The following is a 26,401-nucleotide window of genomic DNA, read 5'->3' as shown; positions in this document are numbered from 1 at the left end:
TTCCAAAACCCATTTTTTGTTGTTTCCTTTTTACTATTCGCCTAGAAATTCATATGTTTTAAGTTCCTACTACTGTTTATAGCAATATTGAACAATTTTTGTATCGATTCGACCAATTTTACTGTGACTTATAGCGTTCCCCACCCCCATTTTTAGGAACATTTTCACGTTTTTTAATGTTCTGGTCCAACATTAGCCAATAATTGTAAGTGGAATTATAAGTTAGGATATAGAGCAGACGGAATCATTAAGTTTAGGCAATTTAAAATGGTCGAGTTCCGAGTAAATTCCGATTTATTTCGATTTTTGGATACGGTAATTTACGGCTAAAACCCAAAGTAATTTTTTTGGGCGAGATTTTGGAATAATTGACACATTTGCGCTGACAAAAACAAATACAGGATTTTTAATGACTCTTAATAACGAACCTGAACGCTGCAGCCATTGACGTGGGGAACTTAAAACATATGAGTTTCTAGGCGAAAAGTAAAATTGAAACAACAAAAAATGGGTTTTAGAATCTGGATCAAATAAGCTGAGAGATGAAATTAGGCACTTACTTTGGTTTTTATTGTGAATAGTGTTTTAAAAAATTGTTTAAAAATAAATGAAGTTGGTTTTGGTTTGAAGTTTCATTTTCAGTGGTGAGTTAAACGGTTCAGAAGTTATACGACTTTGAAGTTTAAAAAAGGTTTTGGTTCATTTAAGGTGAGAGCCACTGTATGTATGTATGTACATACATATGTATGTATGTATTTAGCACATATGTATCTTTTTATAGCGCTAGCCTCAAGACAGGTACTGTGATTTATCCGCTATCTCTCTCTCAGCATCTCTTACACATCGAAAAGTAAAAGCTCATCTCATCTCATCTCATCTCAGCTCAGCTCAGATTTACATTTAATTAGAAGTGCCCACGATGATGACGCTGTAACGTTGCCTTGTTCCGTATTCATCTAAAAATGACACGAGCTCGGGCTCATTTAAGCAGGCCATGCACAATCAGTTAACCGAATAGTTTTATCAGCTGCTGTGGTACCATGAAATGGCCTATTTCTCCTTACTGAATGCTCCGGAAATGGCTAATTGGGCTATGATCTGAGGAACAGTGTTGGAAAGTGTCTACAGCAGGGAGTGTGCAGGGTTATGGCATTGTTTTATTGAGGGTTGTTAATGGGAATTGTAATGACTCCGTAATTTGGTGATCTATTTTATATGTTTAAAAACAAAAAGTCAGATTCTAATTCTAGTGTTCGTTCGGCAAACAACTCTTTTTTGAGTTCAAAATTTTCAGTAACTTTTTATAATATTCAACACAAAACTGAAGTATCTGGTCAATGCGGACTCATCTCTGCGACCAACCAATTTCGCTGTGGCGATTAAATATAAAAAAAAAAAAAAAAAAAAGTTAACAAAAAAATTTCAATCTGTAGAAAAATTAAGTAAGTTATCCACAACTGAAATGACTTAAAATCCCTGCCATATCTTGTCATCATTAATACCAATGCTCAAATTACCGAAGTTGTCCGAGCAGCACGTGCCCTTAATGGACTAATTTAAAAGTAACAATAGATTTTAATTTTCTGCTACGTACCCTAATTGGTAGGCGACACATATAAGTACATACATACATACATATGTATGTACATATGTACATAAATAGATACATATGTACATACATATGGTCATATTAAATGTACCCTTAATTTATTCGAAGTAAAAGTTGGACAGGTTCCATGAATCAAGGCTCATCATCATCGTCACATTTCGCAAGAGATTTCGATTTTGAATGTGTAGCGCATATCCTGATGTCGTTCAAGACCATATGGAATTTATACACTTAATCATCCACTACCCAGCAAAGACCTCATTCTCTCGCTTTATTATTTCTCATTTTATGTACATACATATGTACATATGTATGTACATATGTATTCCTTTTTTTGTTGCTTTTCTGTTGAACAATTTTTTTTATCGATGGCATACGCACGCGCGAATTTCAGTGCTCCCGCCGAGACGGCAGCTACCAACATTTGGAGCCCCCGATCACCTCCATACAGATAGGAGGGGCAAAGACATCAACTGGTGGAGCAGCAGCACGAGAGCGTGCAAAGCTCAGAGACCCAAAGAGATGCACACACACACAAACACAACTGTAGCGTGTTGTTGAATTAATTTATATCCAACAGTGCGCTTTCAACTTTATTGCGACGCGAAAATCAAGCAGCCACAGTCCCCAGTCCGAGCAACAGTCCTCACTCCCAGCCAGTCAGTGATCCCCCCCGCAAACCCACACACCAGCGCACACCAGCATGAGGCACACACCTATACACACAGAGACAGCTCCGGACCGTGGGAAACAAACTCGTGCCAGTCGTTTCATTGCTGTCAAATAATATCTTGATGGGGATCAACTTGAAAAGATTGGTTGGGGCTTGGGCTGGGACTGGGGACTTGGACTGGGGCTCGGGGATCGAGTCTCTGTCTCTGAGTCTGGCCTGTTGCCACCGCTGCACTATGGGGAATTTTACCACTTTTTGTGACGAAAATTAATAACTTCCAAATCAAAATATTCTTTGGTTTCTTTAGTTTTTTTATATTAGTTCATATTGGTGAGAAGAAATGGGAGTGGCAACGCCTTCTCTTCGGTTAAAAATAGAATTTTTTTTTAAATTTAATCAAACAAAAAATAATGGGAATTTGTTAAGCAATGCTATACTTTGTCATGTCTGTCTGTCCGTCCGTCTTGTTGAAGCCTCGTTCTCAGAGACCATAAGAGCTAGAGTCACCAAATTGTGTGTGCAGACTCATGTGATATCACACTGTCACATTCAAAAACGAAAAGGGACGTGTGAGACGCTTCTTACGCGTCACAACTTTTATACCCGGTACTCAGTATAACAACTGTACCTTAACGGGATTTTTCAAATTTTAAATTTTATATTTAAAATTTGTTCTACATCTTTCATCAACATCTACATACATCTACATCATTTATCACGCCAACACGCTCCTTTAGCTCGCCCCCCTCCCCTACAGTCTGCAGAGGCACTGCAGAGGCAGAGGCCGCTCACTGCAGAGAGTGTGAATGAGAGAATGTAATACGTGTTGTCGTGACAAGTGTTGTAGATGTAGATGACAGATGAAAAAAAAAATGATAATTTGATAAAAACCGCTAAGGTACAGATGTTTTACTGAGTACCGGCTATAAAAGTTGTGACGCGTAAGAAGCGTCCCACACGTCCCTTCTCGTTCTTTAATTATTTCCAAGCTTTCCATGATATTTTACAAATAAACGCAATGAAAATTGGCATCCTCTTCTACAATTTACTTGGTCACTGAATTTCACCATGCAAACTACTCCGAAATTTCAAACCATAGGAAATATCTGGAAAATTAAAATATATACGAAGACGCAAAGACTATTAAGAAAAGGTGACTTACATTTAAACAAGAATTGAATTCCCTACAATATACTTTAAGAATGCTTCCTGGTCCTGTCAGACACTTTTAAGCCTCTTCAAAGACACATTTTTGTTGTAAATGTAAACATGTTAAACGTCTAACGATTACGCAAACTATAGGGACCATTTTCTCTGGTCAAAGACTGCGTAGTAAAAATTGAACTTAAACTGTTTAGTTTTAAAGTGTAAGAAATCATTTTCGTAAGTATTAACAGAGCTTGCATCACGCTAGCACAGCCCTGATAAAAAGCTACTAACTTAACAGTGGTAAGCTCCTTTAAATTTTGGACTAACTTTGAAGATCAAGGTTTTTCGTATATGTACATAGTATATTGCGGTTAAAAATATATTATTTTAGGTACTAAAAGTGGCTTTTGTCTAGAAAAAGTGGTCAAATTCCACATAGTGCGCTGCTGCTGGTCGATATTTGGGATGCGGTTGACGCTTTTGTTTTTTTTCAACTCTTTTTTGTTGCTTTTTTTAGATCTTGTTTTTGACGTTTTACACATTTGTTCGTCATACCCGAGCTATAAGTATGTGGAGAGTGCATGCCATGCCAGTATGTGTATCCAATCTGGCTTTGGCATCCTTTGTGGTGTATGTACAGATGTACATATGTATGTGTATGTAAAGATAAAAAAACCGAAGAAACCAAAAACCAGTTTGTCTTCCGCCAAAGCGAGACTGTGGGGCTGCTGCTGCTGGGATGCCGACATATGTACATATATACATATACTCCACTCCATTCCCCTCTCTGTACGGAGATCACATGTGTAAAAGGCCCGACACACCTCCTACTGCAGTTCCAAGTGCCAGTCCCAGTTTCACTCCCATTAGCAGCCCATAGATATACATATGTACATATGTATGCACATACATGCCATGTATATGTACATATGTACATATACATACATACATACATACATACATATATCATGTTACCATCAGCAGCAGGAACAACAGCATTTCAGCCGAACGTAGATGCATCATAACCCTTCAAAGTGTAAACTTTTAATGTCCCCTTGACAGGAGACCCCCGCAAAACTTTTGATAAGCTGAGCAAAGCAGAGCCTCTCCTTTGCCTCAAGCACTTTAGATGCTGATTTCAAACATTTTCAACATTGCCAGCTACTCTTGACGGGGGTCCCAATCTGTTCCAGCCATTAGCCGCGCACAGATATGTAAGTAAAATACCATAAAAAAGTCCCTACTATGAAGAAGATTCCAACCATAAAGAAGAGCCAACTCCTCCACTCCTATCGAGTCATTAAAATGTATCTCAAAGTATGGTCTCTCAGCACAAAGATCCCAAAGATTCAGCACAATCGGACCGAAACAAAATAAATTAATTAAAATATCTATACGGTAAAACTGTGTGCCTCATTTCAGTCGATCCCTTTCGCACTCCAAGGGAGGAAGTGAAATCGAAGACAAGTGGCAAATCCCCGTCTTTTATTGCATCGATGATTTAGTGGTGTTAGGTGTTCGATGGTGGTGGTGGATTTAGACAGCCCTGTGGGAAAGTTGAAAATCAAAATACGAAAACAAGTGATTCGAGATGCCTATACAAATAGAAGACTTCAACCCCCCGTTTTACCATTCCTTTCAGTCGATGGTAACCAGAACCAGGACAAAAATGTGTGGGAATGCGTGGGAATGCGTGGGAATGGTCTTGGGGTCCCGTTCTCGAACTCAGACACGAACAGTCCAGAATCGAGAGCCGGAGTATGGGTCCCCTTCTTAGTCTTTATGTTGATTGCCCATTAGGAATACAATTTGCAACTCCTTTTGCCATGCGAGATTCCCGTCGTTGATCCTTAGGCTTCCTTCGGTCGTGAGAAATTTTACGAAGGAACACCTGCCCTTTGTCCATGTGTGTGTGCGTGTGTGTGTGTCTGTGTATGTGGTTTTTTGCTCTGCTTACTTTTGGGATTCCTTGAGGGCACTTGAATACGTTTCCTAAAAAATTTGAGGCCGACATAAAATTGTTTCTCACACTCTGAGGAGTCTTCGTTCCTTCGGGCAGTTGCAGTTTTGTTGTAGGGGTTTGTTTCCTTTCCTTTGCTGCAGTCGCTCTCTTTCTGTTTTTCTCCCCCTCTCTCTAGCCCACAAGACTTCCTCCACAGAGCTGCAGGCTTGTGGCCGACTACCTGCTCCTGCTGAACCTTCTTCAACTGTTACTCCTGCTGCTGCTGCTACTCTTGCTCCTTTATGCTCTTAGCTAGCATCGTATTTCAGGTTCTCGGATCGCGCTCACTCTCACTCTCGCTCTCGCTCTCTATCTCTCTCCCCACCCGATTATCTGCTGTCTTCGTCGCTTCAATGAGGGTGAGGTACGATACGCTTGAACCGTGGTAGGGTCGAAGTCGTAGTCGGAATCGTGGTGGGGGGCCACTCCGTTGCTCTGTTTGCGTTGTTCGTTCCTCGGGCTGCCTGCATGTGCTGTGGTTGTTGTTTCTGGTGCGTACCACGTACGCGTGTCTGTCGGAGGGGTTCGTTCTCCCTCTCTCTCTGTCTCTCTGGCTGTTTCCCTTCGAGTTTGGTATCTCGCTGTGAGCGCACAGGAAATGCATTTCCAGCGCTAGCACCGAGCCGGCTATAAAAGTCGTTCCACTGCCGTTTTGGAAATCATTCTGACAACGTCAGCGCTTCGAGCAACACACATAAAACTAAAAATCTTTTCGAAAAAATGTGCCAACAAATAGTTGTCGTACCTGCTGCCAAAAACAGTAACAAAATGAAGACCAGCTACAGCATCAAGAATGTCCTGAAGACCATCTTCAAGAAGCAACAGCAGAAGTATCGCCACCAGCACCACCATTCGCTGGAGTCCCTCGAGTCGAATGAGAATCTACGCAATGCCCAAGTAGAGGAGGCGTACTATGCTGAAATCGATGAGAATTCCGCCAATGAGAAACTCGCTCAAATGGCACACCACTCTCAGGAGATCAAGATAATCGATGAGGAGACGGAGGAGGAGGACATCTATGTTCCCGTACGCTTTGCACGCACCCAGGCTGGTACATTCTTCTGGACCACCAACCTGCAGCCTGTTGCCAGCGTTGAGCCAGCCTTCTGCTATTCCATGCAGTTCCAGGATCGTTGGGCACAGGCTTAAGCATCAGGCCAGCTTCAAGGGTGATCCTTCGAACTATCAATTATCAGCTTTAAAACGAGTACAACATTGTGATATCAGTATCAGTGGCTGGAACTCCTCCACGCATCGAACTCAGCAGGAAAATCAATCTCAATTCGGCGATCCAGCGCTTCCATTAGATCATAAGATATTGTGATAGAAAACAAGAGCTTTACAAAATAATCTTAAACAAAATACAAAGCAAACAAAAAATCAAACACAAATTAAAATGTATTTCTTATATTTTTTGGGAATGGGATATAATTGGGTTTCAGCGGTGGATCTTCTTTGAATATAATATTTTTATTGGCATTCCATTCGAATGAACACGTCTTGCTTCCAGATTGTTTTCCAAGTTGAGTGTCTGATAAGAACTACAAACATACATATGTACATATGTATGTATGTATGCTATAAAGTTTTGTATAATGTGTCATATTAAAACACTTTCATATTTAATTTTAGATAAATTTGTTTGTGGTAATACAATACGAATGTTGTTAGAAGCGTTTTTACTCGTCACATCTTTCATACCTGGTTCTCAGTCAGTACATTTATGTTTTTTTTCCAATTTTATATTTTACATTTTTTCTACATCGGTCATCTACATCACTTCTCACACCTACACGCCCTCCGGTGATGCTCACCGCCCTCCGACAGACTCAGAGTGTGCCATTCTGGCTATAATAATGATTCAATATCATCCTTATTCGGGGATCTGATCTGTGGATATCTCTATTTGTGGGGGCGGAATTTTAAAATGCACTTGTATAAAAGTGAAAGTATAGTAAAAGGCAAAGTAGAGGCAAAATTTGGTTGCTGTAGCTCTTATGGCCTCTGAGAACTAGGCGCTCAGCAGGACGGACAGGCGGATGGGCAGACAGCCTCTATCGACTCGGCTATTGATGCTGATCAATAATATGTATACTTTATGGAGTCCGAAACGTTTCAGTCTGTGCGTTACAAATGTACTTCTACTTTCGAGTACCTTTTACTCTTATATAAATGGTCTAAATGTATTTTAAATCCCAGAAAATTCAAGCTAAGAAAATCCAGAATTTTCGCAAAGATGTTTACACCTCTAAAAACTAATCCCATTAATATGCAAGTAAAATTATTCCATTACAAATGTAGGTCAACGAAGATCAAATGACAATTTCTAAGATATTTCCTGCGTATACTTGATTTTCTGCTCATCAAGTTTTCTTTTAATGTGGGTCAACACAAATCGAACTGAAGTATGTATAAGACACGAGGCCACTGGAGAGTTAGAGAGTGGCAGACGACTTTATATCTTTTGCGATGGGACCGCCGGTGCAGCAAGCCAGTAGGGCTACAATTCGCCATGGCTAAGGCCACCATAGCCAGCTGAGTGTGCGTCCAAATATATACATATGTAGATCGTGCGCATAACTTCACCGCAGCTACTGGCAACCGGACAACGGGCTTGTTGCTGCTTGTTGTAAAACTTATTTATGTGGCGGTGACGGTGCCTGTGCCGGCGAGGCATGTGGAGTGGTAAGCCCTGAAGAACGAACCAAAGAACGCAGAATAGAGAACCGAAATTAAAATTAAAATGCAACATGTAGACGTCAACACCTCAAGAAAGCCAAAGCACATATGTACATACACACATACATATGTACATACATACATCACATGCCAAGGCGTCTCAAGGCGGACGTCGAAATTGGGCATTAAAACAGTTTGCCGCTAAAGTGATAAACGCCTTTGCTAGAGAGAATCACAAAAAATAAGGCTCTACCACACCTGTAGCGCAGCTCATTCCAATATTATTCTTTCTCTCTCTCACACCCTGTCTCTTTCTATCAGTCACAAACGCATTTTTCCTGCACTGAAAATGCAAAATGATGTCGACAACATGGGAAGGAGTGAGAGCAGCAGCATATGAAGGAGTGGCTAAAAGAAGAAAAAAACGAGAAGGGACGTGCGAGACGCCCCTTACGCGTCACAAATTTTTTGCGCGGTACTCAGTAAGACATATGTACATATGTACCTTAGTTGTTATACCCGGTACTCGAAGAATAAATAGTGTATATTGTATTTGTGCACAAAGTAAATGTATGTAACGCACAGAAGGAAACGTTTGCGACCCCATAAAGTATATATATTCTTGATCAGCATCAATAGCCGAGTCTATGTCTGTCTTTCTGCCCGTCTGTCCGTTTGTTCATTTTTGCTCATTTTTGAAATACACTGATTTCAGTGTAAGCATGAAGCAGTCTGGAGACAACATTTTGTGGCTCTAGCTTTTATAGTCTCTGAGAAGTAGCCGACAAACAAGACGGACGGACGGACAGACAGACCGACAGATATAGACTCGGCTTTTGTTACTGATCAAGAATTCATATACTTTATCGCAAACGTTTCCTTCTGTGCGTTACACACATCCATTTTTGTGCACAAATACAGTATACCCTATTTACTCTTTGAGTACCGGGTATCGAAAGATCAGCAGCAGCGAGTTAAGGAGAGGTGAGCGTACGGACTCGACGTGCTAAATACCCAGTATATACTAAGTTTTTTAGGGTAGCAATGAAAGGGTTTACATGTTGTGTGTTTTTTCTAGAGCTAAAACTATTACGAGTACATCGTGTTGTTACATCCTTCTCCCTAAATACAACACTCCTTAATGTTCCCCTGGGTAACAGGGACGTAACAGGGTAACAGGGCCGTGACGTAAATTAAGTAGCAATATAAGTTTCTGTTAAATTGCCTTTGACAGCACATAATTAATTTCGTATGCAAAGCAGCGTTTGCCTGCACGAAAAAATGGAAATTGGGAGAGAGACAGAGAGAGGGAGATGAACTCACCGTGGAATGCAGTTTATAATGTTGATGACATTGTTCATGAAGCTCATAATGATGATAGCGAGGAGTTTGGTGCCTGATGGTTATCAATGTAGACTCAGCGATTCCATTGCTCATTGGTATACCTGTACAGAGTACACCGAAAACCCCAACCTGATCCTGCGCCGTGATGTCTTGAACCCAGTGCATGGGTTGTGTGCCTGTCTCTGATGTCTCTGAAATAGGGTTTAGTGTACGATTGTGTACTCAATTCTTAGCGACACAACCAATGCTTTGCGCTGGTGGCGGCCTTCGCGTGCGTGACGGGCATACGCTTAGCGGTCATTGATTGGCCGGGTCGAACCGAGCCGGGCAACATTGTTATTGCTGGGCTTTTGGCTGGGCCCAGCTCTAGGCCGTGGCTGGCTTTTGGGAAAACACTCACTTGGCTGAGGGCGCCGCGATCAGGAACAAGTTTGTGAACGCCATTAACTGGTGATTAGGCCTCACCACGACTCCCAAGACTTTAGCTATCTCACCCTTGTTGTAGAGTAGAAGTTCTTAGAATCCGCTAGCAATATTGAAATAAAAGAATTTACTCCCAATTAGATCACTTTTGGAAATTTGCCAAATTGATTATCGCTCCCAACGTGACTCTCAATTCAAGCGAAACTAAAGATGAACATAGAGGGAGGTGTGAACTTCTCTCCCCGGTACTCGAAGAGTAAATAGGTATTTATATTGTATTTGTGGTCCCACAGAAGGAACAATTTCCGACCCCATAAAGTATATATGTATGTACATACATACATACATATGTACACAACAGTTTTACCTTAACCCTTAACAGTTTTACAGCTTTTTAAACAGTAAGCGTAAAAAGTCCGCACATCCATCCCCGCTATCGTTTCTGAATATGTCGTCAAACAATGATCAGGCAATCGCCGATCAATTTTATCAAACAACTTATTTCCAGGAAAGCTACCCAGGTGTGTGTATCCATTTCGTTTACCAAGGTCGAACGGCATTTTCATATGTAAGTATGTATGCGGATGATGTTAAACTCTGTGTCCAGTATAAAGACATTTCATTTCACTCTCACTTGCAATCTGATCTCAAAAACTTTCAGTCATGGTGTTGTGCAAATATATTACACCCTCTGCGGTAGTTCTCTTGAGGGAATTACTTTGGTTGATAATCTTGGTGTTAAACTAGACCCCAAGTTAAAGTTTTCTGAACACATTTCTACCATGGTAAATAAAGCCAAATTAATTTGATGACCCCTATACCATGAAGACTCTGTATCTCGCTTGTTCGTCCGACTCGGTCGCGCCCCTCGGTCGGTTGGGCGGAAGGAAGTCTGCGTTCTGCTGGGTTCCGCGCGTAACAGGCTTTGGCTTAGTGTCGCATGGGCCACTTGACGGTGCAGTCATTGAATATCAACGTCCAGAAAAAAATATGTACTCATGTAAATTCATTATGTATCAATAGCCGTGTCGATACGGCTATGTACATATGTCTGTCTGTCCGCCTGTCCACCTTGTTTGTCCGTCTTGTTTGACGCCTGTTTCTCAGATTCTATTTGTATACGAGCTATAGTCACCAATTTTTTTGTGATGACTCATGTGATTTCACACTGAATCAAGTTTATATGAAGATTTCAGAATACACTTGTATCAGTGTTAAAGTATAGCAGTCTGGATGCAAAATTTTGTTGCTCCAGCTCTTATGGTCTGTGAGAACTAGGCGCTCAGCAGGACGGACAGGCGGATGGACGGCCAGACAGTCGAAAACGTTTTCGTCTGTGCGTTACATACATATGTATGTATGTATGTATGTACATACGTCCACTTTCGAGCACCGGGTATAAAAAGTACTCGTACTACGCAGTCGCAACAGTAACATCATTGCTGAATCAATACCCAAAACCAGCGATGCAGTGTCTACTGAGATGCCTGTAAACAACGTTTATAAAGTCTAAAAGAAAACATCCGCATAGAAAATAATACTTCCCCAAAATTATCGCTGAAATTGACATGGAACGGCTGTTAGATGGTAGATAGTAGTGCGGGACAATTAATGATGATGTTGCGGGACGCTGTTAAAATTCTGCCTAGACAATAGACAACACAATTAGGAGACTAAAAATGTTGGTACTAGAAGTTAGTCATGCATTGACACCACGTCAAACTTTGTAGACCAAATAAACAAGTTTTTTGTTTGGGAGCGTACTGATAAGGGTTCTGCCTGGTCTAATCAGAGTGAAACACGCTGATAACCTATCTTTGGGTGGGTAGACCAGAAAAAATTTATATAAATCAATGAATTTCGGGTCAGTCACGGCAATTTCAATCAATAGCTGCTACAGAGTGAACGCATTAACTTACAGAAGAAAAAAAAGCAATAGTGATATGATGATTTTCCAAGCTTTAACCCTCTGCTGCCTGGCTCTGGTCTCCGGTATTGCGGCCAATACGGTGTCCACCAACGAGACGGACTGCCCACAATTCTGTGCGGCCATTTATCGTCCAGTGTGCGCCACCGATGGAAAGATCTTCAAGGAATTCGCCAGCGAATGCAACCTGCAGTCGGACAACTGTCGCCGCGAGCGTAACAAGATTTCGGGTAATTTAATATTAAACAAAATTCCATGACAATATCTGTATTGTATCAGTATCTGTGTTGCTTCCTTAGCGTATACTGAAACCGATGCAGCTTGGTGCAGCTCCGAGCTAGTGGACAATCTTCACGATAAGCTCGGCAGCTTCAGGCTCGATCTTGAGGAATGCTTCAAGCCCTGCTCGATGATCTATCAACCCATCTGTGTGACCAATGGCAAATATCGTTCCCAGCTGAGCAACGTTTGCCTATTGGAGACCTTCAACTGCGCCCTGCAGGTTAGTGGCGCCCAGACCACCGAACTGCTGCGTGTCCTGCGCGAGTCTGCCTGCTAGAAAGCACCTAAAATCTAAAACTGAACGGAACAATACAGGCTAAATTTTCTTGCTGTTTCGAAAAAAATATTTTTTTTTTTTTCAATTGTAAAACAATGTAATAATGTAAAAGACTTTTTAATTAGGGGGGACTGCAACGAGAGTTGCAGACAAAAACGAGAAGGGACGTTCGCGCAGGTTTGCGCAGCGGAACTGCAACGAGAGTTGCAGATAAAAACGAGAAGGGACGTGTGAGACGCTTCTTACGCGTCACAACTTTTACACCCGCTACTCATTTTATTTTTTTTTTTAATACCAGCACTATTATTTTATTGAACAGCATTTTTCATGTGTATTTTTCTAAAGTCATGTAAAACAAGAAGATGGAATGCAAATGTTCCAGGATTATTTCTAGGTTTCAGGCTTTCCAAAAAGGTATCACTTGTTCAATTCGAAAGACTGGAAGGGTCTCAAAAATTGTGGTGAAAATTGTGTGGCGCGGCACTACTATTTCATTGAACACAACTGTACATCTACAAAACTTGTCACGCCAACACGCTGCTTTAGCTCGCCCGCGTCCCCCCTATAAAATTGATCCAATCTGATCCCAATCTGATCGGTGATCTGATAGATATGGTTCTTCCCTACGGAATGGCATTTTTAGTTTTTTCGTATCTTCAAAATGGTGAATACCTCAGATTTTTCGAGATTTGTGGGGCGGAAGGCGGCGGGGCTCATTTTTAATACACTTGTAACAGTGTGAGCATACAGAAGTCTGGATGCAAAATTTGGTGGCTCTAGCTTTTATAGTCTGTGAGATCCAGGCGCTCAACAAGACGAACGGACAGACAGACATGACTCTATCGACTCGGCTATTGATGCTGATTAAGAATACATGTATGTATATACTTTATGAGGTCGGAAACGTTTTCTTCTATGCGTTGCACACATCCGTCATTCCCCACAAATATCACATACATATATTCTCTGATGGTCAGTTGGACAGACAGACATAGACTTAGCTATTGATGCTGAGCAAGAATACATATGTACATATATATGATTTTTAGTGTCGGAAATGTCTCATTCTGAGTGTTACGCACATTGCTTTGACCACAAATACAATATACCCGACTTACTCTTCCAGTATCTGGTATAAAAATGCATCTTGTGTTCTTAAGTTGACTCATTCAACCGAATAAGTACTGTAACATCCTCTGCGAGGCAAACTAATACCCGGCCACGCATCCCCATTGTACCCCTCATTTCCGCTTACGCTTCTCCATCTTCTCTCAACTTATCAGTATACCAAACCATACGTAAGCCAGCGCTGCACAGACCAGACCATTCGTCTGTCAAGCCTCATTAGGTTCCAGTGTTGAAAGCGTTTCCGTTATCCTTTGCCTTCATCGTCGTTCTTCCGTTATGCGTTCTGATGCCCAAACAGATCCCGTTTTCTCTGCTACGCTTATCCGATCAGCTGGGTCCCCTCGAATGATGATACGACAGCTTCAAGTTCAAGTTCTTGTTCTTATCTTTTCTTTTCTTTTGCATATATTTTATATTATATGCAAATTAGTATCACATTAACAACGTATGTACATACATACATACATATATATTGCGCCGGAAAATAAATAAATTAAATTACAATAATTGTGGGGGGAGTGGGAGTATCTCTCCCCAAAAAATGAGATCTGTGTACTGGTGTTGGTGTCTGAAACTTGAGAGATACAGCTAGCAGAGTGTGCCGGGCAGTTGGCAGAAGCTCTGGCAGAGTAGCGCATGCAGCAGGTCATCGTCCACCCGCTCCTGGGTGTTGGCCCAGAAGAAGGTACCGTTATCGGTGCTAATGTATTGCAACGGCAACTGCAAGTCCCAGAGCTGGCTGGGCTGCTGTAATGGAGCTGCAGTTGATGTGCTCGTACCGCTGTGGATGTGGCTGTTGCTGTTGCCGTGATGTGTGTGCTGACAGTTGCGTCCGTGGGGGCAAGCGCCACAGCTCCGTGCACGGGCCTTCTCTACATAGACGCTGCTGATGAGGGTTGGCGTATTGGGCGGCTGGGTCAATGACACCTCATCCTCCACGGGTATGGTGTGCCTCAGCTCCTCCCCATACTTGTAGATAGACTCCTCTGGTGTTGACTTGCTCTCATCTTCGAGTATAAGCTCGAACTGCTGCTGCTGCAGCTGTGTGTTGTTGAGATCCACATTATTGGGGTGGGCCAGTGTGAGTGGTGCAGGCCTGCCCTTGCCACCCACTGTCAGAAGGCGGCGCAGGGGCTGCAAGACTTTGCGCATGCGTCGCACCGTCTTGGGCTTTGGTGTTGCTGCAGTCGCTGTCATCGCTGATGTGTGGACGCTGTTAGTGTTGGTGCTGCTGGCCGTCATGTTTTTCGTATCTAAATACATGGCGAGAGAGCGGCAGAGCTTCTTGCTGGTCGTGTGAGAGCTTTTTCTTGTTTTTTAGTGCAACGAGAGTTGCGTGTGCGCACCTCGCGAGAGTTGGTCGTTTACTGATGCTGCTGCGCCTGGCGTCGCTCATATTTATATATGTGGCACTGACGCTGCGCAGCCGATAGCCAGTCAAGAGTGAAATCGTATTCCGGCTGATCTCACGGCAGCAGCAGCAGAACAGCCAAGCACCGTACGAAATTTGAGTGCACTCTCACACACACACACATACACACACACACAAATACACTCCAGGTTGAGGGTGAGAAAGTAAGAGCGGGAGAGTGGGGGTGAGAGAGATGACTATGCACAGGAGAACGAGCCAAAGAGAGAGGAGGGAGCGGCACTGGCAGCCTTTTTATGTGGTCGTATTTCCCAAATAAATTCCAACAAGAATCACAAGCTCCGTCCGCGCTGGCTCTGCCTCTGCCTCTGCCTCTTCTGTGTACTTTTCCCATGCACGTACAATCGACTAGGGCCGCTTGATGAGTTTCGGCTGCAGGTAGGTGGAGATGGAGGAGACAACAACGACGACATCGGCAGAGACTGCGTCAACCGCACAGTGGTACAAAGTTAATTTTTAAGTCTTATGGCAAGAATTTGACATGGCTAAGGACTTTATTGCCTTATTAGGGGAAATTGGTTTAAATATCTGACAAGAACTGATGCTCTGACTATAATTAATGTTCTAAATGGTCCCTTCTGAACTGGCTTATATTTTGAAAATAAAAATACTTCATACAATTTTGTCTTATTTAAAATTTTTCACCATTTTTATGGTATTTTTGTAAATTGTACGTTCTTTCCGCTATTCCAAATTAAAATGAAATTTTTCATTTATAATCGATTTATTATTCTATATTCACTCTAAACCTTTTCAACTACTGCTCCTTCCAATCCACTTCTTCACCACCACTTGCTCAACACAATTTGTACCAGTGTACGGATCGACTGTTCGTCATTTATGCACGACTGACTTTGTTTTCACATTCACACGGTACCCGGAGCCCGGAGCCAAGGAGTACATCAGTTTGTTGTCCAGCCGGCTAGGGCCGCCACAGTGGCGTAGTCGAGTGGTATACCCAAAGGGGAACTCCAGCACCTGTTCCTTTTTCAGTTCGCTGGGACTAAGACGCTGCGCAATGCCCATTTCCGTCCTGGGACCCCGAACTCTCAGGCGCGGGCGTCGTGATCGCTGTCTTCGACAGCGTCGCAGCAACGTTGCGAGTGTGGGAAAGGGCTTATAAGAATTTCACTTGGGTTTTCGGATTTTGGGTTGTATTATTATTGTTGTTTCCTTTCCTTGTGATTTTGTTGTTACTTTTGCTGATGTTGTTGTTTCTGTTGTTGTTGCTGCAGGGGCTGAGCAGCTGTTATTGCTACTAGTTGGCCTGTTTGTTGTCATTTTTAATCAAGGCTCGGAGCCCCGGCACTGATAAGTTTATTTTAAAGGCACTACGAGTGTATAGTCAGTCGCATCGAGGGGGACTATGACAAGTTGTGGTTCACACGCTCCGAGAAGGATATCTGTCTGTAATCGGTGGTGCTCTTTGAATGAACATGGGCCTGGGGGGATGGTGTTGTAGATGCAGTGAGCTTCTAATGAGGCCGTGACCTGATTCCAGTGAACTGCAAGTCCTTGCCTTACCTTGCCTTTCCTCTCTCGCAAGTTCCCACACACTACAGTTGGACTGAGCCCCTGTCCGTCCTTTTGGCAGAACTAGTTAGACGAGCTTTGGCTATGGCTCGAACCAAGTTTCTGTTGGTAATGGCCTAGGCTGACGAAACACGTGCCAATCGCGTGTGCACCTCACGCCTGGCCCACCAGAGACTCTCCTGCTCTTGCCTTTGTCCGCTATTAATCTTGAGCGGAGTCGCACTCGGAGCCTTCCCCCGTGTACACCTCGCACATTTGCCCCCAATCAGCGAATAGGCTTTGAACTGCACGTTTGCTAAATTGAAAGCGACTGAGTTGGCAACACGGCTGGGCCCCCACGGCTTGGAGCCAACTGTGATTGCAGCTTCAGCGGAGCTTAAGTTTGTGCCCTCACTTGCGCCGCATAGACGGGCAGACAGTTAGGCCTGAAGCCAAGTCTTTTGCCGATTTTGTACGCTTTCTGGGAGAGGGTTTGAGGTCTGAGGTTTCGCAGGAAACTGCCAATTTGACAGTTAACCAAATTTATGAGAATTATGCAATGATTAAGAACTGATTTGCTCCATTTATTTCACAATTCATCTATTTAAACGAATTTTATGCTCCTCGTTTTAGAGCATCTCCCATTCGTTCTCTAATCGCCAATCGATTCGCTTTTGCCCATCAGCATTAGGCTTTTAAGCTCTTGGTTCACACGATGGCCGGCGATGGCAACAAGTTTTATGCACACACTGACATACATATGTACATAAATATATGTATGTACATATATGTACATACATACATACATACATATGTCTGTACTTACATATGTATCTACATGTACTCCTATATGACAAGCAATTAGTGTGCATTGAGGTTAGTCGAAAATGGCATTTGCGGTTGATGGCTATTTTGCATTGCACATACGCCACGTGTGCCGCCATAAGCTGAATGTTGAGAGCGGAGTCTGCTGGGACCGATGCTTAATTGTGATGCCACTCTGCCACAGTCAGCAGAAAGCGCAAAAGCTGAAAACGGCCAGCGGAAGTCATGGGACAGAAGACAAACAAACACAAAACAGAGCAATTCTGCAGCATCATGGGAAGTGCTTAGCCAGGCAAAAAAGGCACACCAGAAAAATAACTCTGAGGCGTCCGTCCATGCGTCCGTTCGACCACAAGTGTCATATAGCCGAGCCGGGCGCGGAACCGTAAAACCCATGGCAATATTCTGTACACTATGTGGCTGACTGACCAGAAGAAGTAGCCCTGAGATCAGCGGAATAACACACAAAAAATATTGTCACGACAAAAATCTTAGAACGATAACCGGATGCAGCCGGGGATCGTAGAATTTGAAGGGTTGTGGTGGGGCGGCATATGCAAAACCCATTTTAGGTGCCCTACACAGGGTATGAGGGGTGGAGAGATAGGGGAAACTGTTACACTTAATCGAAACGCTTCAACGAAAAGTCGAGGCACACTCAGAGCACAGTGATGGTTGTTGTAGTCGTCGCATTCATCATCATCAGCGAAGCATGCGACATAATTGCGCGAGTTAAAGTCATCCAGCCCCCTGCCCACACAGCCCACCGCAATGGTCGCCTAGTACCCCCCCGCCCTCGCAACCCAACCCACCAGCGTCACAGTCAACCCGCTTGAAAAACCACCAGCAGCAGTAACAGCAACAACATTTCAACAATCCATCGGATCGCATCACAATCCAGCCATCCGTCCAACGTGTGGGAAACACACGACAAATCTGTTTCCCACGGTCTCGTAAAGTAGGCACCACACACACACCATCTAGCATGCACACAGAGAGTCCCACAATCACACAAACAGTCAGTAGTTGTTGTTGGCTCCCTCATGTGGGACAGAGACAGAGAATCTACTTGGACAAAAACGAATGGGACTCCCGATCCGAGCCGATCCGACATTGGCAAAGGCATGAAGAAATTATATAAGGAGGTCTCGTCGGGCCCGATTGTCAACTATTCATGCTGCTTGAGTGCGAGTGAAAGGGTTTTCAGCGCAGTAAGTGTGAGTGAAACGAAACTATCGTCTGATAATTAACCCTATGATGGCATGGGGTTTAAAGTTGCCCATTACAAGAAAAAGAGTTTAAGTTATTTGTTTAAATTTGATTTTTCAGTAAGCTACTACTTGAAAGTAGTCGTTATTTTACCGAACGCCACCCGACGAGACCTCCTAATATAATTTCTTCATGGACAAAGGCATCGGGTCTGGGTGGAGGCAGAGGCAGAGGCAATGGCCACGGCAGCGACAGAGACGAAGTAGTGCACTATGGGGAATTTAAATTTTGTGGCAAATATTAATAGCTTCCAAACCATAAGAAAATTGTTGTATTTAGTTTTTTTAAATGAGTTTGTTATAATGAAAGGAAGGTATGTTCACAAATGGCCGTTCACAACGCCTTTTCTTCTTCGGCTGACTCTAACAGCTGTTATCTTATAGTGGTTTGCACTGTTCATTTGGGTACGTAACTTTAAAGCTTGTTGTATTCTTATGCATAACGGTTAAAAAATATTATTTGATCGATTTTTGAAAATTGAGTTTTGGCCTGAGAAAGTGGTAACATTCCCCATAGTGCAGTTGTGGTAGCACTGGTGAGAGCCACGCGCATTCGCTGCTGAGAATGAGATCCCATCTGAATGCCGACTCTGGGGCTGGGGCTGGCTCTCTCTGGGCTCTGCTGCAATCAATTGAAGACGACGCGCGCCACAGCACAGGCCAGACACAAGCACAATGCTCGAGTACAGTGGTTGCGAATGCTATGAAAAGTGGACCATACATATATTTATTTTTTTATTTTCTTGCCATGTGTACTTTTGGGAAGTGTCCTGAATTAATATGTGTGCAGAATATCAAACGAGAAGATATAAACGAGAAGGGACGTGTAAGACGCTTCTTACGCGTCACAACTGTTATACCCGGCACTCAGTACTACATCTGTACCTTAGCGGTTTTTTTGTCAAATTTTAAATGTTTTCCTCATCTGTCATCTACATCTGCATCAATTCTCACTCCAACACGCTCTTTTAGCTCGCCCCCTCCCCTAGAGCCACACATTGCAGAGGTACGGCAGTTCCAAAAGGAACATCATTCAATTATTCAAAAATCTCGGTGAAACAAATTTTGGATTTTAGCCGTAAATGACCGTATCCAAAAATCGAAGTAAATCGGGATTTGCTCGGAGCTCGACCATTTTAAAGTGACTAAACTTAATGATTCCGTCTGCTCTATATCCTAACTTATAATTCCACTTACAACTATTGGCTAATGTTGGACAAGAACATTACAAAACGTGAAAATGTTCCTAAAAATGGGGGTGGGGAAAAATTACGCTATAAGTCACAGTAAAATTGGTAAATCGATTCCAAAATTGCTGATAATTGCTATAAACAATAGTAGGAACTTAAAACATATGAGTTTTTAGGTGAAAAGTAATCTGGAAACAAAAAAATATGAGTTGGGGATTTTGGTCAAATAAGCTGAGAGATGAAATTAGGCACTTACTTTGGTTTTAATTGTGAAAAGTGTTTTAAAAAATTGTTTAAAAAGAAATGATGTTGGTTTTGTCGAAGATAAATGGTTTATCTATCGGTATACATTTCAATTTCAGTGGTAAGTTAGACGGTTCAGAAGTAATACTACTTTGAAGTTGGAAAAAGGTTTTGGATCATTTAAGCTGGGAGCCACCCTCCTCTAGAGCCACACACTGCAGAGTCAGAGGCCGCACACTGCGCGAAGCAGAGTGTGAATGAGAGAATGTGCAAAAAACAAATATAAGCTGCGGGACGGGGTGGGTTTAGCCACTGCAAAATAATTTCTTCATTGTGGCTATAATTATGATCCAACCGGATCTCATTTAATAGATATGGTCATTCCCTACGGAATGGCATTTTAAGTTTTCTTTTATCTTCAAAATTGTAGTGGGCACCTATTGCAGGGGCGGGGCTTATTTTTGAAATACACTTGTAGCAGTGTTAGCATACAGAAGTCTGGATGCAAAATTTGGTGGCTCTAGCTTTAATGGTCTCTGAGTACTAGGCGCTCATCATGACGGACAGACGGACAGTCGGACAGACGGACGGACAGACAGACATGGCTCAATCGACTCGGCTATTGATGCTGATCAGGAATATATACATATATGTATGTACATACATATGTACATACATTTATACTTTATGGGGTCGGAAACGTTTCCTTCTGTGCGTTACATATGTACATATGTATGTGTGTATGTTCACATTCACTTTGTGCACAAATACAATATACCCTATTTGCTCTTCGAGTACCGGGTATAATTAAATATTCCGTCATGCAGGAAAGCGTTACCGAAACTAACTGCGTTATACTCGTAATTTTATATCCACTTCTGAGTTCTGCAATTAGTTTGATTTGGTAAATTTATAGTATTGCATACATATGTATATAATGCATAAATTTACCAAATCAAACTAATTGCAGAACTCAGAAGTGGATATAAAATTACGAGTATAACGCAGTTAGTTTCGGGGTCCGAAGATGTCTATATCTCAATTTTTCCCATTAAGAAGTTCTCTTTTCTTAGCCCCGGTACTCGAAGAGTAAACAAAGTATATTGTATTTGTGGTGGAAAAATGAAACACACAGAAGGACCAACACCCCATAAAGTATATATTCTTGATCAACATCCATAGCCGAGTCGATATAGAAATGTCTGTGTGTCCGTCTGTCCGTCCGTCTTGTTTGTCGCCCGGTTCTCAAATACCGTAAGAGGTGGAGTTACCTAATTTTGTATGAAGTGATATTGAATCAAGTTTCTTTCGAAAACTCGCCCCAAAAAAGGGCAAAAGTCAGCTGTATTCATAATTTTGAAGATAAGAGAAACTAAAAATGCCATTCCATAGGGAATGGGAATTGGGATTATATGGGATCATTATTATGCCATAATGAAATAATTAATTTGCATTGTTGGCGTTGGCGTGAGAAGTGATGTAGATGACAGATGTAGAAAAAAAAAAAATGTAAAATTCGAAAGAAGAAGAGAAGTGTCTATGGTTCCTACTCGTTCATGCCCTAGCACTAGCAAGATAATTATCTGCTTTATAAAAGCTATACCCCAATCCTTTATATAGTTTTAAATGTGTTCCCTTGATTAACCACATACCCATCCTCTACACCAGCAATCTCATTAGAAAATGCAGTCTCGACCCACTGTGACTCTGCAGACAACCCCCAGCAACCGCACAGCTCGCTCCCCTGCAATGAGTTACAGTAGCCTCTCTTTGTGCCGCTGCCGAATGCCGCTACCGAGCCGAGACCGAAGTCGAGCTCGAGCCCAACCGAATGCCATATATGTGTGTGCGAGTGGTGATCATGCGGGAGCTTTGTGTTTGTATGCGAGCTGAGCGAGGAGTGCGAGAGTGTGGCAGGCAGCAACAGGGGTCGTATAAAAGTAACGCTGGGAACTAGTTTGGGACTCATTTCGTAAACGCCTGTTGAACACCTCGCAACTGGGAGAACGCGCACCGCACGCGCAGCGGCCCGAACAGAGAAAAAATACTCGTAAAACCCGAAAACAAAAGAAATCGGCGCAATAATGTTCGGTTAACACAACTAAGCTCCACGCATCTGAAAAATTTATGAAAATATATATATATATCCAAAAAAAAAATCTAAAACGATCAAAGACACAACATGGTCATGGAGATGTCCAAGACGTATCAGTACCGCAAGGTAATGAAGCCCCTGTTGGAGCGTAAGCGACGGGCTCGCATCAACAAGTGCCTAGATGATCTCAAGGACCTAATGGTGGAGTGTCTGCAGCAGGAGGGCGAGCATGTCACACGCCTGGAGAAGGCCGATATCCTTGAGCTGACAGTGGATCATATGCGCAAGCTGAAGCAGCGTGGCGGCCTCTCACTGCAAGGACCCGGAGACGGAGACAGTCCACCGCTCGCCACCAGTTCCGCCCACGTTGAGTCTTTTCGCTCTGGATATGTGCACGCGGCCGATCAGATTACGCAAGTCCTGCTGCAGACGCAGAAAACTGATGAGATTGGACGCAAGATTATGAAATTTCTATCGACGCGACTAATTGAGCTGCAAACCCAATTGCTGACACAGCAGCAGCAACAACAGCAACCGCAATCTGGGCCCGCCGTCGGTTTTGGATCGGGACGATTGGCCTTCCCGTTGCTGGGTGGCTACGGGCCGACGGCCGCCTCTGCCGCCGTTAGCTACACTGCCTATCTGGCCGGCAAGGATGAACTGATCGACGTGACCTCTGTGGATGGTACGGCGATATCCGAAACGGCGTCAGTGAGCTCTCAGGGGTCTGGCGCCTCGGAGCCCGTCTGGAGGCCCTGGTGAAGGCCCGACAGTCAACTCAGACGACATCTAATTTCGAAGATCTTATTAATCGTTCGCTACACACAGCGTACAGCAACCGCAACAAGATCCGTTGTCTTCCAAAGTAATTTATAGGCAAACATAAGATAAATCCGAATTGCTAATCACTTTCGGATTGTTTTTCATATATTTTTAAGTATAGTTCCGATAGTTGTATGTAGTCTGTAAATGGATTGTATAATTTAATCAACTGTGATATAACTAAAGTGCAAGGAAGAAGATCAGTTAATTTCATTGGAGTGCGTAACGTTTCCTGATTGCTAATGCTAAAAAAAGTTTCCTAACTTTGCTAAGTACATTGCGCTTTATTCAAAAATGTACAGTTACCTAAATTAAGCTTTAAATAATTTATAAATGTTAATTTATGGTTAATTGAGAAAAACAAAATCAAAGGAAAATACAAATATCCCAAAAAAAACATCAATAAATTGTACAAATTAAAAGAATTACTACACATTACATATTTTATTGGGCGGATTTCATTTCAGAGAATGAGAAAGAAAAAGGGTGCTCCACATTGTTAGATTAAATAATATTAATCTAAGAACAAGAATTTATTGGACACAATAAACAAGTATCTAAATTATATTAAAAATTATGTAAAACTGAAGATCTCCCCATTTATTATAAAATCAATTATCTTCAAAAATGCAAGTACAATTCAGCTACAGCTGTCGGCCCACGGTAGTTATAGGACATTTTATAGTTTCTAATTTATTAGGATACATCTCAATGTGGACAACAAATCTTTCCAAAATGTACAACAAAAAGTTCCCTTCAATCTTCCATTTTTCTTTGGAAATCTGTATGTGTTATTCTCTTCTAAAACAATATTCTAAATAAATGAATTCATACACCCTACAAATAAACAGAGGCGTCAAGTATTCCCTTACCCTATCCCAATAAATTCGTACAACACCAGCCCTAATATATGCAAGACCTTTCTGCAAAAGACTCAGTTCATTCACATAAGCAGGTCGTCTATTTGGAGTCGAGGCTGTTTCGTTTTTAAGTCTTTGAGATGGGAAAGAAGAAAAAAGGCGACGAAAGATGTATCCTCGCTACCTTCGCATCGCTGCAAACTGTTTGGGATCATGCGAGCGACCCCAGAAGACCCCTCAACTACCTGCTGGCAGATAAATTGAACAACAATAACACCAAAGCAAAAAAAGGTTCAGGATCGGAATCGGATTTGGCTCTGGCTCGCTTTTTTTTCAAATGAGTCATGCCAATTAACAAAAGGACTTACATACATTCATATGTACATATGTGCTCTATTATTTTGTGTGATCTGTAAATGGAAAAATTGTGACAGAGACTGCCATACAGTATACTTTTTCTTTTAAATTTTAAATGTATTTTATTATTTTTATTTTTTTTTGTTAAAATGTTAAATAAAATGTATCACAATTTGTTTTGTAAAGCTTTCGGCTGAGGCCTGCGAGTTAATTTTTGTGGATTTTGTCAAAAATTAACGGAAGACGTTGATTAAAGCGGTCGGCTGGAGCCCAAGGACTCCAAAGTGGAAGACATGGTTGCTGCTGGTTGATGATGGATGATCGACTTAAGCCTGAACCCAACGATCTTGGTGCTGTGCGACAGCAATCTTGTTGGCAGTGCTGCAACTGAGGGGTTGGCAGAGATCATTGTCGGCTGGCAGATCGGAGGCGGCAGTCCAGAAGAAGGTGCCATGGGCGGTGCGCACAAAGTGAACGGGCACTGAGGGCAATTGCTCGAGTTCGTAGTCCTCCATGTCGTGGGAGGCGGACAAACGCTCATTGGCTTCGTTCTCATAGGACTCCATCGAGGCGCAAACGGAGGCAGACTCCAGATCGGCATTGCGGCTGTTCTCAATGGATTCCAGAGACTCCAAAGAGATTACCTTCAGCGAGTTCTTCAGATTTTGCTCCTTCTCAACGAACTGTTGCTGCTTGAAGATCTTTTGCAGCAGTTTCTTGACGCTGTAGGACAACTTCTTGTTCGACTTGATGGTCATGGTGCTGTTGCTCTTGTTCTGGCACATTTTTTGTGGCTGGTTGTAGCTGTGATGTAGCTGGCTTGTGTACTGTACGAAGCGTTGAGCTCGAATGATGTCTGATCCTACGAACGCTGCACCTTTTATACCCTGCTAGCTAAGGGTTGCTGTCAGGATCGGGGCGAAACCCAAGACGAAGCAAGCAGGTCAAAAACACCGAGTGTGGAAAACATCAAGGATACGTGTCGTCCGATCACAGGCAACCAGAAATCCCTATACTCTGCAAATACACACACACAGATGCCCACAGAGGGTAAATGGAGAGCAACAACAAAAACGGCAGGTGGGTTTTCAAAAGAGAGAGAGACAAGCACAGCGACAGGACGGACCGAATTCCCATTAACTTGCCTGAGTTGGAGTGTGACGGAATGTCATGCGGACCTGCTCACACCTGCTAACGGGCATGGGGCAATTTTATCCTGCTGCAGGATCGTGAGAAACGAATCTTTCTACCAGTTCCCACAGTTTTTCGAAAGGACCCTTTTTGAAAAGGAGACTATTTTTTTTCTGCTGATCACTTTTGGTTTTTATGTGCTCTTTATGCACTTATCTCATGAAGGGAGAAGGGGGAAAGAGCGCGAGCGAGAGGGAACGCTATGGAGAGCCTGTCAGTAGAGGGGGCGGGGGAAATCCCTTTCCGATTTCTTGAACACGTGTGCAGCGGCTCGGGAGAACGTGGGAGAATATTTTTAATTTTCAACGCTCGAACTGTGGCAAACAATTAAAAATCCCAAAAAAACAGAACCCAAAAAGATCACATAGCCCAATAGGCGACAGAGGGGGAGAGTATTTAATGCGCTGTAATTTGAAATTTATCAAATTCTATGAAGAGGCGTTGCCTGAGAGAGCTGCTTGGATGATGTAGGATGGAGATTGGAGAACAAGGATCGACAGCGAAGGAGTTTTCTTTTAATTTTTTGGTTTGCTCGATGGCAAACAATTAGCAAGGACTGGAGGGGGAATGCCCCCTTGACAGTGCCTTATTAAGGGGCAGTGCAGAGCTCACTCTCTTTTTCTCTCTCTGTGTGGGTACACTGTGTGCCTAAAGTGTGGAGCAAAAGGAGGAGGACGTTGGATTTGAGGATGTGTATAAAGGAAAACACGCACAGCCAGCATTTGTCCCTTTTTTGTATGTAGTTCTTTCTTTCTGTATGTTCGTTGCTGTTCCCGTCTCGGGTTGGACACGTGACGGCGCGTGAACCGCTGATGCCAAGGATTTTTTTCGGTTTTGTCTTGTCTCCTCCTTGAATCTCGCTCTGCAGTACTTCATGGTTTGTCGTTTGACTTAACCATCAATATTGGGAGCTCGTTGTGAGTTGGGACAAATTACGCAGGAGGAGAGAAGTTGTAGGCTGGCGTTAACAGTTCGTTTCAATAGTTGGGCCTCAATTGCTGTCCTGTCGTCTGCCAGAAGACCTATTGTGGAGGTTCCACAATATTCCTTCCATGTGGAGGTGATGATTATTATATGGTTAGTGTTTTCTTTGGTTGGGTATAAGATTGGTTTTTA

General features: G+C 42.7%; 5 protein-coding genes across 5 annotated transcripts; 3 read left to right on the top strand and 2 right to left on the bottom strand.

The window, feature by feature from the left end:
• Positions 1–6,087: 6,087 nt before the first annotated feature.
• On the top strand, positions 6,088–6,775 carry LOC117896552 (enhancer of split malpha protein). Its single transcript, XM_034804938.1, has one exon. It carries the CDS (start codon positions 6,154–6,156, stop codon positions 6,580–6,582), a length of 429 nt encoding a protein of 142 aa, XP_034660829.1. The 5' UTR covers positions 6,088–6,153; the 3' UTR covers positions 6,583–6,775.
• Positions 6,776–11,767: 4,992 nt separating this feature from the next.
• LOC117896550 (enhancer of split M1 protein) lies at positions 11,768–12,422 on the top strand. The gene is made up of 2 exons (XM_034804935.1): positions 11,768–12,036; positions 12,106–12,422. The coding sequence occupies exons 1-2, from the start codon at positions 11,823–11,825 to the stop codon at positions 12,363–12,365; spliced, it is 474 nt and encodes a 157-aa protein (XP_034660826.1). The 5' UTR covers positions 11,768–11,822; the 3' UTR covers positions 12,366–12,422.
• Positions 12,423–13,971: 1,549 nt separating this feature from the next.
• Positions 13,972–14,876, bottom strand: LOC117896545 (enhancer of split M2 protein). Its single transcript, XM_034804930.1, has one exon. The coding sequence runs from the start codon at positions 14,754–14,756 to the stop codon at positions 14,082–14,084; it is 675 nt and encodes a 224-aa protein (XP_034660821.1). The 5' UTR covers positions 14,757–14,876; the 3' UTR covers positions 13,972–14,081.
• Positions 14,877–21,923: 7,047 nt separating this feature from the next.
• On the top strand, positions 21,924–23,186 carry LOC117896546 (enhancer of split m3 protein). Its single transcript, XM_034804931.1, has one exon. It carries the CDS (start codon positions 22,143–22,145, stop codon positions 22,815–22,817), a length of 675 nt encoding a protein of 224 aa, XP_034660822.1. The 5' UTR covers positions 21,924–22,142; the 3' UTR covers positions 22,818–23,186.
• A 1,080-nt stretch (positions 23,187–24,266) lies between these two features.
• On the bottom strand, positions 24,267–24,948 carry LOC117896551 (enhancer of split m4 protein). The gene has a single exon (XM_034804937.1). It carries the CDS (start codon positions 24,877–24,879, stop codon positions 24,421–24,423), a length of 459 nt encoding a protein of 152 aa, XP_034660828.1. The 5' UTR covers positions 24,880–24,948; the 3' UTR covers positions 24,267–24,420.
• Between the last annotated feature and the right edge of the window lie 1,453 nt (positions 24,949–26,401).

Source organism: Drosophila subobscura, chromosome O (assembly GCF_008121235.1).
Source record: "Drosophila subobscura isolate 14011-0131.10 chromosome O, UCBerk_Dsub_1.0, whole genome shotgun sequence".
In the NCBI taxonomy this organism is placed as follows: domain Eukaryota; kingdom Metazoa; phylum Arthropoda; class Insecta; order Diptera; family Drosophilidae; genus Drosophila; species Drosophila subobscura.
The sequence above is the reverse complement of the archived record's forward strand: the minus strand, read 5'-3'. Positions and strand labels throughout refer to the sequence as shown.